At 35.7% G+C, this 22,300-nt stretch overlaps 1 protein-coding gene across 1 annotated transcript in view; it reads left to right on the top strand.

Moving 5' to 3' along the window:
* Positions 1 to 22,300, top strand: part of TSPAN9 (tetraspanin 9) — a 147,368-nt gene that overhangs the window by 122,177 nt on the left and 2,891 nt on the right. The window contains exons 4-6 of the mRNA XM_063447791.1: positions 7,456 to 7,557; positions 11,410 to 11,541; positions 13,974 to 14,057. Of these exons, the coding sequence (XP_063303861.1) occupies positions 7,456 to 7,557; positions 11,410 to 11,541; positions 13,974 to 14,057 (318 nt within the window). The remainder of the gene's footprint in view (positions 1 to 7,455; positions 7,558 to 11,409; positions 11,542 to 13,973; positions 14,058 to 22,300) is intronic.

The raw sequence follows: 22,300 nt of genomic DNA, 5'->3' as shown, positions 1-22,300 counted from the left end.
TCCACGTCTCATTATGCAATACATCTATAGGTTAAAATATAAATAATATATAGCTCCGTATGTCTAGGGGAATATTCACTAAGCATTGCATAGGTCAAATAATTCATTCTCCATCAATCCCTCCTGTTGTTCACCAACGCTATGATCAATCAGGTGCACTAAATGAACCTTACTTCAGATAAACCCTACTACCCTCTCTCTCTTTTTTTTTTTTTTATGGTGCCAGGACCATGACAAAATAAATCTGTGGCTGGTAATAAAATCAACATCTATCACCTAAGAGGACAGGTTGCTGAGCACATACATCCCAGCTACAACTGTAACAAAGATGGAAGGGATCATTTCAGTGTAAAGAATAAGAATGTAGCAAAATGTCATTACACCAATAAATATGGATAACATATTACTTAACACTAACAAAACAAGGTACTATTTGTTTTTGTTTTGGACTTGTAAAGAAAAAAATAACTTCTAACAGACTGCTTCCTCCTTGCCAAAGCATTCAGAAATGGACCGGCAGGTATGTGTGTGGGCCGTGGCATGCTGAAATGCGGCAGGCACGATTTTAGGCCCCTGCAGTGACATTCCATGTATAAGACGAGCCCCAATTTTAGATTACAAAAATTTAGAAAAAAAAAAGTCTCATACATGTAAAAATACGGTATATCTTTAAAACAGGAGAAATCAGGGAAAAAAAGGAAACTTAAAATTATTAACAAAATTAAATGTGTAATTCAAAGCAGAAGAAAAGATAAGCATGGCACATATCCTTTAAAGTAGGGTGCCCAGAAGGCAGATACCCAGATTTTGTAGAACAACTCCAATGATGCTTTGCATGCCTTTAGAATGAAAAGGCATCATGGAAGCTGTAGTTTTAAAACATCTAGGGATCTACCGTTTGGGGTCCTCTGCTTTAAAGACTCAATAATTTTGTTGATATAAATTGTAGCATGAGATGTCCAAACAATAACTCTGCTTAGATTGGAATAAAAAGCCACAGAGAACAGGAATGTAAAAGTATTTAACAAATGAACAGCAATGAAGAACAGGAGGAGAAAACAAATTTAATTTCTGTTCATCATCACCTGACTTTTCCTTTTAAGTTCTTGCTGGCGAAGAACAAATGCTATTGACTTAGCAAATGCTCTATTTCTTATTATTATTGATTCCGCTGTGGCTATGAAAGAGCATTTGCATATCAAAGCGAAATAATGTTTACAGGAATGTCTTATATGAAAAAGCTACTGCCTCATTGCCTTAACAGCATTTGATGGACTAATGATGCTGGTAAAAGAAAACAAAACTTCAAAGATGTTAAAGGTTTTTTTTTCCTTTTTTTAAATAAGAAAAATAGAGAAGATGTAATAAAATAATGTGTTCCATTAAGACCAATTGAAACTCTTTTATACTGTACATAATCAGCCACATATTAATGTTTATATGTCAAATATCTGTTCAAAATAAGTGGGTCAGAAAGGATAATATTTCGGGTAAGGTCTTTCAAAAAGTTCATTCTCGGGTCACTTTCTTGGTTTATTCTAAAAAATGTCCACTGGTTGGTCATTTTGAAATATCTAACATTGTGTCACCCTCAAATGTCTTCTAAAGGTCCTTTGATCCAGTGTTGATTGTGTGTAATTATTATTATTATTATTATTGGCATTTATATAGCGCCAACAAATTCCATAGCGCTTTAGAATATGTAATACATTTGATGGTAGTGGTTTTCATTAAAGGGACACGATAGGCATCCAGGCCACTTTAGCTCTTTGAAGTGGTCTGGGTGCACTGCAATCATTTGCTTTGTAGGGTAACTCCATCTCTAGTGACTGTCTACAAGAGAGCCACTAAGGGGTCTTCCGGGCTGTTAGGCGACTTCTGGATGTCCTCACGCTTGGAAATTCTAATGAGACTTTGTTTTCCTGGCCCTATAGTTTACCTTTAAGACAATTTAATGCATATATACCCCAGAAACAGAACAATGAACATCAGAAGCTGTTTCAGTTAATCAGTGAATTGGGACATGATAATACAGTGTAGACAGAACAGGAATTTTAATCGGGGTCATTCATAAAGTCTACTCCCAGTCCATTTTAAGTCCATTGGACTGCTTGGTCGTTCTAAAGGGACACATGTCAGATAATTCTTCAAGGTCAGTACTAACAAAAAATTAAAAATTATATAGCAAAGCAGAAATGAATGGTGTTTAATAAGACCAATTAAAATTGTAGTATCTAAGCAGCATCCCTAGTAATATTATAGATGCAAGGAGTTCTGTATATTGATGCACAAAATATATCATGGAAAGGACTGTTCTTTAACCCCTTAAGGACACATGATATGTGTGACATGTCATGATTCCCTTTTATTACAGAAGTTTGGTCCTTAAGGGGTTAAAGGGACACTGTATCTTTGATTATTCCCAGCAGCTGATTACGGAGATAAGAGAAAGCAGAAAGATCTTCTTTGTTATTGCGTAAGGCCATGGCAGCGTAAGACCCTGTGGTGATTTCCAGCCTAACCGTACTATAACCATTTCATCTCATTGAATTGTTTATAGCATCTGGAGTCCTTTGGCACTGCCCCTCTATTCAGTGCTAAACCAGTTTCAAGCAATTTAGATTGAAATAATGGTCCCTGACCACCCACATCCAAGCCCACAAAGAAGGTATGGCTAAATCAGAGTTTAAACACTTCCTTCTAGCTATATCCATTAATATCAGTAATAGGAACTGTGATAGGCTGAGTAGCCATTGCTACTCAGGCTAATGCTTCCTCCATACCCCAAGCAACACAGAGTCGATGGGCTTTTGGGAGCTCTTGTGTAGCATTAAACCATTAAAATAGTTTAGGGCTGACTGAAAAGACAATAGTAATTACAGTTACAGTGCCTACATTGTCCCTTTAATATACAAAAGAAGATGTCTAGGCACTGGTTTTAAATCACTGCAGCCTTTATTGGATCATTACACACTAGTATTTGTCATGAGTAGCACATGCCAGTCTGTAATGTTCTAATAAAGACTCTCGTGATTTTGAGTTCTTAGAAATCTTCTTCTGTCTATTAAGTGTATCTGGAGCATCAAGTTTTTTTTATATCTCTGTACTTTGTTTGAAAGTGACACTGGTTAATGGAGTGCAGTTTCTCACTTTGGATATTTAGGTAAGTTCAGTGTCCCTTTAATGCATGGTCATGTTTTTGAAGACTTACCCAAACCTTATCAGTTGTCTACTAGCTTGTTTGTACTTCAAGGTTCTGAAAAAATTATTGAAGAGCCATCACCAATGTCTTGTTTCAGAATTATTCACAAATGTCAATAACAAGGTCAAAAGTCCACAGCACAGTGTGATTTTCCAAGGTCCATTGCTAACACACTCTAAATGGTCAATTTCAGGTCCTTACTCTAAGGTCTATTACAAGGATGGCCATTTAAGTCCATTTCAAAGTATGCTTCTAATGACTTCTGCACAGACCTTTCACTAGACATGTGCATGATCATTCTGCAGGATCCAATCAATCATTTTCCACAAAATGCATGAAAAGTCAAACTTCACATGAATTTATCTCTGACAATACACAGCATGTAAAATGACGTTGTTGTAGTCCAATTGAGCTGTTAACCAAATCACTGTTTTAATTGCAGACAAGGTTTATAAATTAATCTCATGGTCCATGACCAAAACAGAAAATAATAATAGCTTGGGCCAATTGTTTTTTTTAGACATACAATCATTCAGGTTCACAGATATTGTGCTCAGCCAGATAAAATGCTCTCAGCTAACATGCCTCTCATTCTAAAGGTGACCTTTTATTTGATTGACAAATTCTTAATTTGTCAGTGACATTGTCCAGGTCTTTTTTTTCAAAACAGTAAAAGACTTTGAAAAAAAAATTTTCTCCTGGTTAACAAGAAAATAAGATTCTTCATTAGAGGAGAAGATTTTCCGTAGCTTAGCAATATTCTTATAATTGTGACCATGATAAGAACATGGTCAAATGTTTCATTATTACATTTTAGGACCTCCAAAATAATGTATCGATTAAACTGCTTGGACGTTTAAGAATATCACAAGAGAACCTACTATACCCATTGGTACTGTACATACATTGGTGCCTTTTGAAGTAGGTGTTTTTTTTGAACATAGGTGTTTTCTGTTTGCATATATTTCCAATTATAATTATTGGCAGTTAGCTTTTTATTTTAAGTTAATATTTTCATAATTATTACAACATATTTTACTTATATGTTTTTATGTTACTTTTCATTTTTTGTTGTGTAGCATTTCTTTGTGTATACCTTTTTCTAAATGTATTGCTATTCTATATCATCACATAGCAACATAGTAAGATTATCTCTTAGACTCATGGGTATTTTCCATAGAGTTTCTAATTATAGCTCTCCGTATTTCTTTACGGGGTTAATTTTCATTAGCATATTTAATTATTCATTACCTTGTCTTATACCCATACAATAACTGCAAGTCTGCGCATTCAGCAAAATACGATTACGTATTAGACACACTGTAAGAAAGAAATGCAAAACAAGCAGTACAAGTTTTGTTTTATTTTTAAATCATATACATTATCGCTCTTTTAAAGATTAAATATATATATATATATATATATATATATGTATATATTTATTTTTATTTTTTATATTATTTACTGTTTTGGTGTAACTGTTCACTCATTGTTGCATTTCAATTTAAGTACAGTTATTTCTATAGCCCATTATATGTATTTTCGAGTTTTATTATTTGTAAGAAATAATGTTATGGCAATTTCATTGATTTATTTAGAAGGATCTGGTGGTAATGGTTTTGAATTATTGTCCTTTTCTTGTATTTTTCTGGCAGAGGATAGAGAACGTAATGTATAAGCTATAGGGATGTGTTGTGATGTTTCATGTAGTTAAAGTATGTTATGTGTGTTTTGTTCAGAATGTGGATTATTAAGGAAAACGAATACTCTGTTGCTTTTATGGACTCTCTTTGTCAAATATTTTTTCTGAGAGGGCCTGAGAAAAATTAGCACCAAGTGAAAAGGGCAAATGGGCTCTTTCCCTGTACTTTGGGGGTCCTATGGTTGTGGTAGATGTGATCATGAGTTTCTCATACACATACACCAAATTTATGCCTGATCTCATACTACCCCTTGTTTTCAAGGCTTACTCCTGAAAAAAAAAAAAAACCACAACAGATTGCATTAGTGTATGTAATGTACATAATTATTGATATTTTTTTTACAAGAAGGTTAAAGAAAAAGTTATACAAGCAAGAAAAGTCAGATGTAAAGCGTGTGTTCATCTGACCATACTATCTGTATTTTATATTTAATATCACTTTTATAATGGCATTTAAATATTGGCAATCTTTTATCAATAAAAATAATGCCATTTAACCTGTGGTGCATTGTACATAAACAATTAAAAAATCAATTTCTCATAAAATAAATAAATCAGTACTTGCACTAAAATATAAGCGGCACCAACACAAAATAACTATTTATTTGACGACCTTCCTAGTCATCCGTTTAAATACTATGGTCTATGTACAGCTTTCATATGACCATAATAATAATGTCCACTAGAACACGTATCCTCGTACCAGTCTATGCCGCACATAACAACCGATTTCTAAAATAGTAGTCAAATAAAAAATAGCTTTATATCCAGATGTTTAATGTCCAGTATCAGGGTGAGATGCTCAATTGGTTTTTCATTTGGGAGCATTTGGTTCACAGATCATGCATTAAATCCGCTCGACTGCACATTAATTGAGAAGTACTCCTCTGACTACACTGCTATCGAGACTATTTTAAAATGTATTAGCAATAAAGAAATGTAGCTTGCATACAATTTCGGATGAACCTCTGCCCTCTTTTAAATAACCAGTTATTTTAAAAACCTATGCTGGAAAGTAGTTTTCCTGCCACAGATCATATATTTGACTTTTTGAAGTTATTTAAAGGTCACTCCCCAGATTTGCTTTTTCACGACTTGTAAGCCACATTATATATGTTCCAAGTGCATTTATAAGAGTTTTTTTTTTGTTTTTTTTTTTAGGGAGGGCTTTAAATGTTATCACACTGAGAATTCTTTGAACCGTAATTAACTGCTTCTGCAAATCATAAATCAGATCCATAAATCACCTTTTACCTTTTTCTCTCTGTGAAACATGAGTGTCATTTTCTAATTCATTCCTGCAGCTTCCACCTTGAGCAAGGAATGTAAATTGTAATAAAAAAATAAGGTAAAGTGAATCATAGATCTTTTTGTTCGTGTGTGGGTATTTTGTTTTAAATTGAGGTGGTTATGAACCATTGAGAGATTTCTCAATTTGTACTTCCAAGAAATGGTTCTTGAGTCATATTAATCTGTTTTTTATTTTTAAATTATAAGTGTTGTGATTATTGGCTCCTATAACTCTTCTACAACTCCTAGTTTTATAGTAGTTGTAGTCAATCTGATGTTCGTATGACTTCCTTCTCTAATCAGTGATTGATTTAGTTTTTATCACATTTTCTCCTTTTTTATACTTTGCACACAGTGGCGAAACTGCCGCTTTTGCAGTGGTCGCTGCTGCGACCAGGCCCATCACTCCAGGGGGTCCGGCCGCCCTGCGGACCCCTGCAACCGGTTGCCTGCCGCCATGTGTTGCGGCCTCAGGCCCGCGCGGTGTAACCGCTGAGGCCGCATGTTCAGGGGCCCATCAGGTGGCCCATGCTGTTTTGTCATGCTGCCACACTGGGAGGAAGTGACTGCCTCGGTCACTCCTCCCAGCAACCACCGGGAGCTGCGCGGGAGGAAGGAGAGGAGGGAGTCAGAGTGGGAACATATGCGGTGGGGGGTAGACGTATGGGGGGGGGGGGCAGGGCAATTTGTGCACTGGGGCCCTGTGGTTTCTATTTACACACATATTTTAGATACTGGATGGGAATATGCAATTTCTGTGTTTAATTGTTCTCTACCTTCTCCTGATTATCACAGTTTCAATTGGTATTCAGTTTCTTTAAAACACTTTAATATTTTAATGTGTTGATATTTTTTTCTCTATAAATTATTTTATAGTGGTATTATATGGTTAGAGGAAATGAGACAAAGTACAAACTAATTAATTGTGTTGGTTTACTACACAAATAAACTGAAATAAGCCATAATTGAATGTTTAAATAAAAAATCTCTACAACATATTAATTTATTTTTATAATACCTTGATATAAACTGATTGGCAGTTTAGAGAATTTCACATTGATAAAAACTACATATAGCTTGTGATCTACTTTAAACTCGCAGGCAGACGATGGTATGGATGTTCTAATGAATGGTGATGTGAAGTTTTTATTAATTTGTAAGTAGTATTGTCTCCTTAAGAGTTGAATGTAGAAATCTTTCTTTTAGTTCCTTAGAAGCAAAAAACAATAATTTGTATGATTATTTACATTTCATTTTTTAGATCAACGAGAATGCAAAGCAGGACTTGAAAGAAGGTTTATTGCTTTACAATACAGAAAATAATGTTGGACTGAAGAATGCGTGGAACATTATTCAGGCTGAAGTAGGTTCCTTTGTTTTTACATGTGTATATTGCTTCTGAAAGTGGAATTTCACAATACAATCTAATGCTTACAAAGAGGATTTATGTGTAGTACTGTCAAAACCCAGTCACAATTATTCCTAACATATTCCACTTCATATGCTAGCCACACTGTGTACTTATTTAAAATTGAAGAGTGGAAGATGTAAAGATATTGTATTCAATTACTGCTGTTTATATATACATTATTACATTGCTATCACATTCTGCCTTTTTCTCCGTGTTTTTTGTTTGTGTTTGTTTTTCTGCTTATTTGCATATGACTAGCGTCCCCATAAATCTAACAGGTCATTTAGGTGTGAGCCATCTGCTCATTGTACCTAAAGGAAATCACTTATGACCCGGTGATGAGGTCTGAAGAATGCTGAAATTATTGCCTGTGGTTTCAACATTTTTAGGGCAAAGACAATTTGTTAGCATTGTGGGTATGGATTATTCACAGTGCAGGCAACTGTGTTTTTGACTCTTCTTAATGTTCTTAGAAATTAATATTTTAGAATTTACACTGACTACTTTTTCCCGGTGGATGTGCAATGTGACATAGAGGAATTCCAATATTCTTAGGATGTGCATAAGGCTATCCAGGGATTTTGTTATGTACAAATTAGTTCTTAACTGTGAAAGTCAAAACTATGCTTCCATTTTGTTCTTTGCTTTATTTTTGTAGTGCTTTATAAATTACCTCTACCTTGAGATCACAATTTTTAAATCTGCCTTTATAAAAATGAAATAAGAATTCTGCCTAAAATGGTAGCTAGGATTGGGGTACAAAGGCAGTTCAGAAACATCTAGCAGTTCAGAGACTCACAGTGTAACCATGAAAGAAAGATCAACTGACGTTATGACGGGCTGCTGGCAACGCATGAACTCAGAAAGTTTTGTTGCGATTACCTGTCACTGAGGGACTTAAAATAGAAAAATCCATTCCCAAAATGTGCCACTTCAAATTAAATCAGGTATCCAAGTTATAATTATTATAGTGTGTTTTTTTTTTTGACAGACTCACATTAATACTCTGTGGAACTTGATATATAAACTATATGTTGGAGATGTCATTATCCTGTTAGTGATATAGTTAGTGGTTTCGCAAGCCCAGGGGATATAAGTCAATATTTTTGTTTTTCTGATAATGTAAAGCAAAGGGTTGCCTTTTCTACAGGACAATATAGGGAACTGTACAAAACCAACCCCTCTGATAGGTTCCTTGTCTACTAATTTTGTGCCACATGTATCTAGTGGAAAATATAAAAGGAGGCTATTGTGTGCCGCAAATAGCAAACTACTCTAGAGCAGACTTGAAATGATAAGGCAGAGCTGTGCAGTTTATGTCAGGTCTTCATTTTTTTTTTTTTTAAATGGCCTTTCTGTCTGTTATGAAGAAGGAGAGAGGTTTACCCCGTACCAACTAATCATTAGGAAAGTATCTGGTTAGGCAAACTAGAAAACAGGACACAATCAATAAATATATGTCTTGTAATTATATAAATATACAGTGTCTGTCTGTCTACCTACCTGTCGGTCTATAAAAAAATGTCTATATTGTTTTACTACAAAGATCGCTTTCCTGTGAAGTATGTAGGTCGAATCTCATCACAGTACATGACCCCTCATTCTTTATTTCTGTCAGTGAACAGGCTACCAGACAGCTGGATGTATCAGTCTGTTTATTTAGATCAAAGCTGAGCACAATTTAGTAAAAGTGTCACACTCAAGGTTCTTGTGAAGACCATGCTATTCACAACTGATTATTTTCTAAATGTATTGTGTGCTACATATTTTGATTATCATTGTTTTTTTACCACTAGAGAATCACAATGTATCCTTCCTGGTAAAGTATTTTATACAAAAATAAACAAATCATGATAATAATAATCATGACATGCCTGACATTCTCACCTCATATCCCCATTTATTATAATTACCCTTTTCATTTGACACCTATTATAAAATTGTCATTATATGAGAACACATTTCAAGCAAACTAAACTCATAAATACATAGGGACAGTCAATGAGTTTGATTCCCTAATTCCTAGGGCTATAGCAATATTCTCATTTTACTGGTGCCAAAAAATGGGCTTGTTAATTCCTGTCATTAGGTTGATATGGTAAGGGGGAAGGTTAGTGAGAAGGTTAATTGTGCATCAGTAATGCAAGTGAAAAAAAAATAAAACCTATTTTCCTGTAGACGCAGAAAGAAAAAATGTTAAATATATCTGCACTTTTATGCTTAATCAAATGAAGAAAAGATTGATTTTATCAAGAGTAGTTCTATTGTTAGCAGGCAACGATCAGGATATTTATACTGTGTAGTAACCCTGAATCTCAAAAGGAGGTTATATGTTCTCAGAATATCTAATTAAAATTAAATTAACACCCGTGACTGTCAATGAGTAATTTCTGATATATTTAATTTTCACTTGTCGCTACCTACCATGGAGAAAAAACAGCGATGGCAAGCAGGAGGTACTCAAAACTGCTAATGAATTGCTGGTAGACATACATTAATTTCACATATCCAAACATTAAACCACTTATCTTCCCGATTTTTTAACTCAAGCAAATAATATTTTGTTGCTCAACTTTCTACGTCGACATGTGGTCGTTGGTTTAATTTGTCCATGCCTTAATATTTTAATATTTCCTACAATTAATACTATTTAGATTTAAATATCCAATATTGAAAATTATTTGGGTATCCATTCAGGCCCGCCAGAGAGTATCATTTTACATTTAACAAAGCACAGATATTACTAAAGATATGCTTGCTGACAATTTTAATGCCTGCAAGAGAGTACTTTTAACATGTTAGGTATACTGCTAAATGTTACTGCTTTATAGATCAGTAATTCATTCATTCACATTATACATATTACTGCAAGCTTTATTGCTTTGGAGCTCTGTGATGTAACCACGCATTATTGTAGCTAATATTGCTGTGGAGTTTTGCCATATGTTCATGCATTCAGTATTAGTTTTATTGCTGTGGAAATCAACACAACGCCTATTGCTCATTACTGGAAGTTTTATTGTTGAGGAGCTCTGTGATACTTTCATAAATAATCTACATAACTGTGGTTTACAGCTGTTGACCTGTGCGATACATTCACACATTACTCTAAGTTTTGAAGATATATGTGGATGTGATATGAATGTGATCTTTGATATAGTCATACATATACCACTTCTTACCATTAGTTGTATTGCTGTGAACTGTTTGATAAACAGTCTCCACACAATACTGTAAATGTAATTGCATTTATACATATCACTTTGAGTTTGGCTTTACGTTGCAGTTTTATGTACTCTAACCTTAATAAATCTATTGGAATGTATAGGAATAAAAGAGGACTAAATAACTCTTAATCCCAAAGAGTATGCCATTGTAAAATGTGGTAAGCACTACTATATGTGGATCAAATGGACAGTGCAACTTACATTCAGTCTTGCAATCCCTCCCAAAGGGTGACACTTGGAAAATACACTAAAGATAAACTCTGTGGTGAATCGATGTATAAACCACTGTAACAGAAAAAATGCCAAAAGATGATGGAACAAATGTACTGTGTGATGCAACATGATGATAGAACAAATGTACAGCGTGATGCAACATGTATTTTTATTGACCACAGTGCATATCATTATGTCATGGAATGTAAACACAGAGTTTTTGTCTGAATATTTTTTTTAGATGTGTCTTATTTTGTGTCTAATGAAATCATAGTAAAAAAAAAAAAGCAAAGTCTATGTGTTTGTTGTTTTTATTGTGTGTATTTATGAGAATATTTATTATGCTTCTTTGTTTTACTTGTAGATGCACTGCTGTGGGGTGACTGATTATACTGATTGGTATCCAGTAATGGGAGATAACCGTGTTCCAGACCGATGTTGTATGGAGAATTCCCAGGACTGTGGTCATAATTCCACCAGTTTAGTTTGGAAAACAGTGAGTCCTGTACTCTGCATTTTTGTCTTTGGCACAATCTACAGTACCTCTGCAGATCTAGTGGCCATTTAATAGACGTAAATCTCTGGATAATTAGGGACTACAGATGTTTGTTGACTTGGTTAAGCATTCCGATTAATTATTTAAAAGAAGTATAGATACAAAATGAAGCAGGGATTCATTGCTTTTAAAAATGTATGCATACAGCAAACATATCTATGCAGAATGAAGTAAAGATTCAATTAATAAAATAAACCAAAATATAAACATAATGACAATCTTAAACATTGCAAAACACTTTCGATCATTGGTATCTTCTGACCTCCATTCGATCAACACATGTATCAACATTAGGGCATCTCAACCTCATCGCATGAGCTTTCCCCTCATTGAGTCGTTATTGCCTTGGCATGCTTCACAGCTAAATTCTGGGAACATTTCATCAAACATAACTTACCATGGAATTGAGGAACTGGGGAAAGATGTCTATCTACTCTGAATTGAAATTTGCACTGGCCGGATTGAGACTTGATAACTCTCTGAATGGGGGCAGCATTACCAGTGACAGAAAAATCTTAAAAATGTTCAGAATGTATTCATGTATTATAGTGTATAAAATCAGTGAACGTTGATGGGAATTTAAATCACGTTTATTTAATAAAATAATCTAGATTGTATATCATTAGCACTAGTAACATTGAAACTATATTAAAGATATATTGGTAGGTTAAAGAATGAAATGGCTGCTCCAGACTACCTAATTCCGTTTTATGGTATAAATATATATATTAGATGTTGGAACTGTCCTTATCAAAAAGCCTGATGTCAGAATCCATTGCCCAGTTTTTAATGATGTGCAACCAGGGGGTTGGTTGGTTTCAAAAGTAAACATTAGTTGTGTCGAAATTAAAAATGAAACCTTCGCCTTAAACCCAAATGCTTAGGGGTGTTCCATTACTAGTAAATACATGTTCAGACTCACACATAAATAACCTTAGTGCTTGGAGTATTTGGACTGGTATACTGGTACAATGAGTCCCTGCAAGTGATCAGTGATCTTAAAGGGACACTGTGGTCACCAGAACAACTACAGTTGTTTGTATTTGTTCTGGTGTGTAGAAGCATTCCCTTAAGGCTTTTTGCTGTAAACACTGTCTTTTCAGAGAAAATGCAGTATTTACATTACAGACTAGTGATAACTCCACTGGTCACTGCTCAGATGGCTGCTAGAGTTGCTTCCTTGGGCAGTACTGCCAACATTCAGTATCTCCTCCCTCTGTATGCAGACACTGAACTTTCCTCATAGAGATGCATTGATACAATTCATCTTTATGAGGAGATGCTGAATGGCCAGGGCTGTGTTTGAATTGTGCTGGCTCTGCCCCTGATCTGCCTCTTTGACAATCTCAGCCAATCATATGGGGTAGCATTGTGATTGGCTCAGACCACCACTTCTGAGGTAAGAGGCAGGTCAGAGGCAGCGGCAGCAGCGCCTGACTGGAATACAAGTAAGATTTTACTATATTTAGGGAGGCAAGAGGGGCCATGGGTGCTAGATGGTTTTAACAACATAGGGTCAGGAATACATGTCTGTGTTCCTGACCCTATACTGTTTCTTTAAGGTTGGGATTAATGCATAAAGGGCCCTTGGAATGTAAGAAGAGCCAGCAAGGTATGAGGGAGCTAGGTTCATGGAAGCAAGAATAACACCCTTGGCAATGAGAAGAAGTCTGGGTTACGAGAGATGCAAATAGGACCCCTGTAATAGGGAGGAGACCATGGGTCATGTTAGGGCAACAACGTGACCTCTGGGAAAATAGTGAGAGACACCAGATTAAACCCAGGAGATGGTGCCTAGTAGGCAAAAGTGATGTATGTGATTGAAAGGGGAGGACTTGTTATCTTTATTCAAGTTGGCTGCTAGCATTGTTAGAACAATAAGAATCATCCACATCTTCAAGGATAAGAGTGTTAGAGAAATCTCTCATGTTCACGGTTGGTTGGAGTAAATTTAACAAGTACAGAGAGGGGACTGGTGGAGAAAAGTGTGAGTTCAAGGAAAGATATAGTATGTGTCTTGGGCCTGGATCTTTAGACTATCTCCTCCACTGTATGCATTGGATTGCCTTGTTACAAGACTTAAAATGGAAAAGTAGCATTCAAAGAAAAGGAAAATATTGAAACACCTTAAAAGCCATGATTTTGAAGGAATCCGAAATTAAATTATTTACAGTGATTCCTTTTACAAATATTCTTCACAAGCCTATATCTGAGGCTTTAACTCCCAAAGCTCACTCACAGCAACCCATTGGTATGCAACATTTTTGGTGGTTATGATCTCCTTTAAATAGTTGTTCAATGGTTAGTTAAATTCACCTACAACCAAAGCTGTAAAATACATGTGAAAATAATAATGTGTATATTTCTTTCAGGGCTGTTATGAAAAAGTAAAAATGTGGTTTGATGACAACAAGCATGTTCTTGGCACGATTGGAATGTGCATTCTCATAATACAGGTATTTATTATTTTAGATGTTATTTAATATTGCTGGTACACTCCTTTCTTTCATTCTATTTTATTTTAATCTTTCTTTGAAGACTCTATTATCTGTACAAGAATAACTGCCCTGCACCCTTTCCCAAGACATACTACTCATCTGTCATTTGCTAAATAGGTCACTTGTCTTAGTTCATTGGAACTTAAATTTGTCCAGCGAACTGTGATTTTGCCCTAAAGGTTTTTAGAGCTGTTCTAGGGCTTACCCAGGAATAACAATTAACAACCTCTGCATTTGTAAGAACATAAACAGTAGTTGAGAATAAATATATTCATGTCTTATAAAATATATTCTTGACCTAAATAATTGGCATTTTGCTTCTATTGTTATACTGAAAAAATGCTTAGCTTAAATTTATACAGTTTTTAATTTTTTACATTTTTATTTAATTTAACAATGGATACTTTGCAGATAGTCTCCGATAATATTTAGTTTAATTACTGCATTACATTTGCTTAAAAATTGAATTAATTTGTTATTAATGTATTTCAATTTATTTATGGTAAAGTTTAGTCAGAAGTAAATCTTTGATAGACAGTATGTATGAACTATGAGAACATTTTATGTGAGTTTGCAGCAAGTGGATGCACTGAATACATTGTGTAACCTTCACAAGTATATATTTCTACAGATTCACATTCTAAATATAGCAAAGCTCCTTCTTTGAACACTGTGTATTACCTTAACTTGCTCCTTCTGCTGCAGAGTGACACATACTGTTTTATTGAGTATCTTTAAACTGTATGGTGGATCATAATGAAAGGAGTTCAGATTTCATAAGAGACATTGCAGTCGGCTGGTATCAGCTTTTCTACAGGGAAGAGGCACAACAAGTAGAATGGCCAAGGTCACCTATTTCTTAATTAAATATCTGAGAATGTTCTAATGTATTCATAGTTCTACTAGCCAGGTTTCTGAATTGAAAAAGAAAATTAATTAGATTGTCTGTGTTTAGTAACCGCTTTTGTTGCATATTTAAAGTTACCCATGTTTTCCAAAACACATTGTTAGGTTAATTGTTTTAAGGGAAACTCAAACAGTGAAGTTAAAAGTACTCCCTATTTTTAATCTATTATAAAGGCAATGCATTAATAATACATTATAAAAAGAAAATGGATAGTTACTCGCTTTGAACGTTTTTTGTGGTTTAACTTGCAGCTAGAGTCAGGCCCTTTAAACCAAAGAAAAGAAACTCTTATTATACAAAACTCTGCAAAGCAGGGGTCTACGGGAAAATATGTTTACCCCAAACAGCGGTTCCACTCATCAGAGGGTCAGTGGAACTTTTTAGCAGCTGTACTATGGCTGATAACTGTTTACCCATAACCTGGTTCACTGTTTACTGGTCTAGTCTATATTACATTTTTTTTTAGAGCTTCATTCGACCCGTGCTCAGTCCATGGTACAGTTGAAGAAAATAGAGTTTATGTGAGGTTGTGTTTGCAATACCACATACAAAACTTACATAAAGTTGATATAGCCAACCAGGAACTTTAGACCAGGTTGGCTGACTGACACGAGCTAGTAATAGATATACTCCAGTGAAAAAGATATATAATTTATGCTGAATTGATGCAGTATATGAGTCAGTGAACTATAACTACTTCAGGAAGCTATGTCTAGTTATATAATGTGTGGGCTGGTTAAAAGGGAAATGTCACATGTCTATTTTCAATATTTTATAGTGACATTTATACAAGTAAAAAGTTAATGATATATAAATAGGCATATACAACCAACACAGACACACCACACAGGTCTGTCAACTACACCAGGTAATTGACACTGACATTTTGAATAATTGATGTTGACGTAGATCTACTTATTTTTTCCATGATTGATGCTGTTCCTGTAAGGTCTTTACATTTGGGAAGACGTTTCAACAATGCATTCTGGGAGGGTATTTTACATAATGTGCCTGAGGTAAGGTAGGAATCATGGGAAACATAACTTGCATTACAGTAAATTCCCTGCCTTTTGAGAAGACAGCTGTCACCTCTGAAAGTGTACAAATATATATATATATATATATATATATATATAAAATACTGTAATTGCACAAATAATAGATTTCAATTTCTGGTTTCAAAAATGCTCTTATTCCAAATGAGCCAGGTTGGTGTTAGCTTTTACAGACTAGCTGAGCATCACGAGACTTCAAGTTGCGCTCTATCTGCTAATTAGTGATTAAAATGTATTTTTCCATATGATGAGTCCACATATAGAATGCATTGGTTATTAGTACGAGTACATTTATTTCCATTGGGACATAATTACAATGGTAAAAAGGTCAGGACGGCAGCCTATGAATACAGAGTGACACAGGTCCTTGCTGTAGCTCTCTGTCTTAATTTACTATTTTTGTGTTGGTGAAGATAATGTTTTTCTGAAGCTGACCTTACTGAACTCAAGACACATGCGCTCCTCCCCATGCCATGGGGTTTTAGGAAGATACTTTAGCTGCCACTGCTTTGTGAAAATACAAATAATAGCTTCCTTTGTTTCTCACCCAATCCGATTTCTCCTAGTATTCAGCTGTGTGAAAAGCACATACTACTCTGGGCTTGTAATCTATAAGCAAATTATTTGTTTTGGGGGTGCCATGTGTATACTTGTGAGCTTTGTGTCAGTTGGTGCCATGGGGCCTGGGTGTCGTGTAGATGCTGTGATCACTGGGTGACCTGTTGGAAAGTCATCTTGTTGCCATATACATCACTGATTTCATGTAATTCCAGTTGGGTGTCATGTGGGTACTGGATATGATGTAGGTTTTGGATGCCATGTGTCTTGCTAATGTTTGACATTCCATGTTACTGTCTTGTGAGTGAATGTTTGGGTGCCAGGTGCGGCTGAGTATTAGCTATGGTGTGTATCTTCCTTTTGCTAGGGTGCCTTGTGGGTGCCTCATGCCAATCTCATCTGTAAATGTTGTAAATGTTGAGAATGTCACTGCACATGCCTTGTCTGCCTTTTGGTCTTACTCTACATAAAATGAAAGAGCCAACCATTAATAATTCTTTCATCGTATTTTGTACTTTATAAGATTCTGTTGACCGTGGTGTAATTTATAGAATATATTTCATGTAGCTATTGTGCCTTGTCAGACCTAGCTCTGACACTGGATTTATTTCTTGTACATTTTGAACTTTACCAGTGAAGATTTAAAAAAACAATAAGTAACAGCTTCACAGAAGTAATAATATACAAGTCATTGATATAAATATATATTTACACAATAGAACAGTTTTCTGTTTTCACATTACCCAATTCCCCCACTAGGAAGAAAGGGCTGCTAATGAGAGATTAACTAGGATTTTAATAAACTATGATGGGGTCAGTCTCATTAGCTGTGCCCATCCCACATTAGACAATTAGTGCATCCAGCAGCCATACTCGAGTTGCCTTGTGGCAGCAGCAAATTTAAATAGTATTTTCCTGCAGCAGTTCAATTTTCATTTGAACTTTGCTTTTGTTCTAAGTGATTCATATTCACAGAAAAAAAATAAATTGTTTTCGCTGAAGGAAAAAAAAGAGATAACTAGATCAGATATTGCGGATTCCACACGCTGATTATCCTTTCTTTCTAAGATGAAATGTATTTGACACAAGCAGTTGTTAACCGTAAATAACATAGAATATTTGTAGGGAGCATATAGAGCAAAAAAAAAAATAATAATTCTTTACATGGTGCTAGCAGAATTGCAGTCAAATATATAGCTCAAAAGGAAAAACTGCTGCCTGGCATGCAAATTGAATTCTTTTCAAGAGAATCATTTGCATAGCAGGCTGTTTGTCACAATTGCAGAGTTATCAAGTTGTCCTCACCATCATTGGCATACATCCACAAAAATGTAATACATTTAATTTAAGTCCAAGAGATGTGCAATGCAAAACAAATATTGTGATACATGATTATAGATGAAATGATAATTGTGCTGCAGAACAACAGTAGCGTGCTTTCAGGTACCATTCAAGGAACACACTGTTTGGATAAATCACCTTTTCGTATCCTTTTTATGTGTTGGTTTTAGAGTTTAAGATCACAAATCCCTCTTTTTTTATTTTTTTTTATTTTTTTACTGTAAAACAAAAAGACTTTAAAATCACTCTTAAATGTACCCTCATTCCAGTGCAGAGACAGCCCAATCCACCTTCAAAATTCACCAGTCTCTCAGAGAGAAACATAGAGGACACATTCACATGCACTGCGATTGCTGCTATCCTCCAGTCATGTGTTTTTGATAGAGAAGTATTGAACACTACGCTAATTATGTGCAAGCACAGCTCACCATTCATACTCCCACCCTCTCTGCAACTTTGAGGGGCTGATTTAGGACAATGCAGGTATGCTCACAGCAATCTGTTAGCAATGCCCTAAAGCCACTTTAGGCACCATCATGTTGTTTTTGATGATGCTGACCGTGAAAAGATTCAGTCATCTAAGTGAAGCTGAAATGAAGTCTAGTGGCCTTTTCCTAGATAACTACTAGATTCGGCATGGTCTTGAAAAAATGTAGTCAGTGATGTATGTCTATATGGCACTGTTTTACAGAGTGGGGTTGCAGGACCCGGATATTTACCCCATACCCTTTTTTACAGTAAGTTAATATGGTTTCTGTGCTTGGAAAGTCCCTGTAATGAAAAAATATATATATATTTTGTATAAGTATATATATAAAACCCCAAAACAACTAAGTACAACTGAAACTAAATGATGTAGGCAAAACAGATCAAAGAAACTGGATGGGTACAATGTGACAATAATAATGGTGGTTGCTCACTGCAGAACTTCTGCAAGAGATAGCGGAATAACAGAATTATTCCTGGCAGGAAAACAAGGCTTTTCGGTTAAACAAAGAATGCAACACACTCCAACACCTTGCAAAGTCGATAACAGCTTTATTAGTATGAACTAAAGGCCAACAACCTGGGAATGTGGATGAAAGTCACAAGCACAACTAAATATTTTAATACAGTATCTGATATTTTGCAGAACATGGGTGTTACAGTAACCTCTAAGAAGAGTTTACTAGTCCCCTAAAGTAGTATTAGGTATACTTGAGAAGAAGGAAGAGGAAAACCATTGAAATGTTAGGAAAACAGCAAACTGAAATTAAATCTGGATTGGAATTTGTACTTGGATACCAATGGTGCACACACCACTGTACAATATGATTAAAGAAAAAATACACAGTGCTTTAATGTGAGTCTAATACTTTTACGTGAGTGTAAGTGATTTGATGTAGGGATCGACCGATTATCAGACTGGCCGATATTCTGTATTTTCGACCATATCGGTATCGGCCTATAGAGATACCGATTTTGCCGATAATACATACCAGGACCGCCGGGCCCATTACTAGCCCGGCGGGCCTGGAGGGCCCACAGCAAGCGCTTACTTACCTTCCCAGCAGCTCCCTTCAGCTCCCCTGTGTAAATCTCGCGAGTCCCACGGCCGTCAGAGCGTTACCATGGCACGCTGGCCACGAGATTTAGACAGGGGAGCTGAAGGGAGCTGCTGGGAAGGTAAGTAAGAGCTTGCTGTCCCCCCCCCCCCCCCCCCCCCCCACTGCACAGTCCATGCCACAGGACCACAAGGGAATGCCATATCTCCCCTCCCTGGCCCAGTAAAAAAAAAAAAATGCCCTCCCTCCACCCCCCATTTTACACAAACTACATGCCTACAGAAAAACACACATATTCTGCATTATATACTGCATTATATACTGCATTATACACTCTGCATTAATATACACACACTACACAAACACACTGCATTCACTATAAACACACTACACAAACACACACTCTGCATTTATTATATACACACTACACAAACACACACACTGCATTCACTATACACACTACACAAACACACACACTCTACATTTATTATATACACACACTACACACACACTGCATTCACTATACACACACTACACAAACACACACACTGCATTCACTATACACACACTACACAAACACACTGCATTCACTATACACACACTGCATTCACTTTACAAACACTACACAAACACACTACATTCACTATACACACACTACACAAACACACACACTCTGCATTCATTATATACACAGTACACAAATACACACTGCATCCGCTACACACACACTACACAAACACACACAGCTCCCCTGTCTAAACACACTGCATCCACTACATGTGGCATGTATATTTTGTGCATTTACCTTTAGAAATAGTTTTGTTTTTTTAAATGGTAAATGTACAGAATATTGGTAAGTTATCGGCTACCGGCCTGAAAGTTCACAGATTATCGGTATCTGCTCTAAAAAATCAATGTCGGTCGATACCTAACTTAATGCACAGTTTAAAAAAAAAAAAAAACATAATTAGTTTAATTATATAAATATTTTTTTTAGGAACTACACAATTGTAGACTGTATTTTCATGACTACATTTACAGACCAAAACACAAGGATAAGCCCTCACACTACAAGTCTTTAAACTGGGAATCCACAGAAAAAAATGTAATATCAACTGTTAGTTACATTTTGTACCTTTATCTCTTTATGATATAATCAGCAACATTGTCTGAAAGTTAAAGTCCAGATATGTCAGCAGCCATATTCTTGTATTATTTGCCCCAAAGGCTTAAAGGACTAGTTTGGGCACCATAACAACTTCATCAAAATGAAATTATGATGCTAGAGGTCCCTAGAGCTGGCTTATCTCTAGGGGGCTAAACCATTCATGAATGATCAGCTGATGCTCTAAGCCAATCGGTAGCTCTGCATGCATAAAAAAGGTACATTCTGTTTTTATGAATTGGGAGCTACTTATTGGCTTAGATCGTCAGCTGACCACTCTAACCAACCAGCGGGCACTTGATTGATACTGCTCGAGCCCTCCATTATCTAGGATTTCAGAAAGTAGAAAGACCGGGATGCAGGTGAGCCAGTTTTCAGCCAATGATCTAGGCAAGAGCGCTCTATTCAAGCTGAAACCTGGTTAGATACCTTGCATATTACTCAGTTTGCCAGATGTTCTCCTTGTTGCCAAGGTGTGTAGTTATAGTTGTAATGTGTGCAATTTTGCTGTATTATTATTGCCATTTATATAGCGCCAACAGATTCCGTAGCGCTTTACAATATTATGAGAGGGGGATTTAACTATAAATAGGACAATTACAAGAAAACTTATAGGTTGAAGAGGGCCCTGCTCAAACGAGCTTACAGTCTACAGGAGGTATTGATTTACATTTGTTATTTTATATTTTTCTTTCCATCCCAAACACCTTCTTAGCCAGGTAACCTGTTCAAGTCCCTTCTAGGAGAAAAAAAAAAATCTACAGAAATATTTTTCTATTCACAGTGTAGGTTCTACATTTGCTAATTTTCCAATTTTTTTATGATAGGTTTTGAAACATAACCACACATTTGTTCAACTGCACTGTCAGCTATAGTAGCGATGAACATTTTATGGCCAGGAAATGATGGTAATACCCCCGGGGTCTAAGATTTCAACACACATTAAAACATTTTTACAGTTTAAAACAATAATATTCACAAGATAGATTCAGCAGTGACAGACAGATGAGCTGAGAACTTTTCACTTTTATAGTTTATAGTCTAACAGAAATTGTTCTCATTGTCATATATTGTCACTGCTCATAATTTTGAAATCTCTAATGCTGATCTATGCATAACATTGGTATATTTTATTTTACAATTTGGAAATCAATTCCAGGGTCAATATAAATACATGTAAAGAGTTTTATTGGGGTTAGGTATTTTCTATTAGCCCTTAGGGTTAAGTAGAGTCATTTATTTTTGAGTAAGAAAGGTTGTTACTAGCATTTTCATGATCTGTAGTTATTGAAGACTTGAATGCTGGTCGTCCACTTGCCCTAGTTAGGGTAGGAGTAAGTGTTAATTATATTATTTGGGCCAGTGAGATTAGACCCTCTCTGGTCCTCTGCGATTAGTGTCTGGGGACCAGGCAGTGTTTGTTGTTATTATTATTTCGCTAGTAGGTTTGGGGACTCCTGCAAATGAAGTCAGGCTTATTTGTCTGGACACTACTTGATTTTATCATATTGTGCGACACTTACAATGAGCACACAGAATAGCAGAAAGGAGGTGTGCAGGTTTGGGCTCTCATGGTTAGTTTCAGAGTCCTCACATAATTTCCACCCCATGTAATTTGACTTTCTCACCTG

The sequence above is a fragment of the Pelobates fuscus genome, chromosome 3 (genome assembly GCF_036172605.1).
Source record: "Pelobates fuscus isolate aPelFus1 chromosome 3, aPelFus1.pri, whole genome shotgun sequence".
NCBI lineage: Eukaryota > Metazoa > Chordata > Amphibia > Anura > Pelobatidae > Pelobates > Pelobates fuscus.
This window is presented reverse-complemented; position numbering and strand designations above follow the sequence as displayed.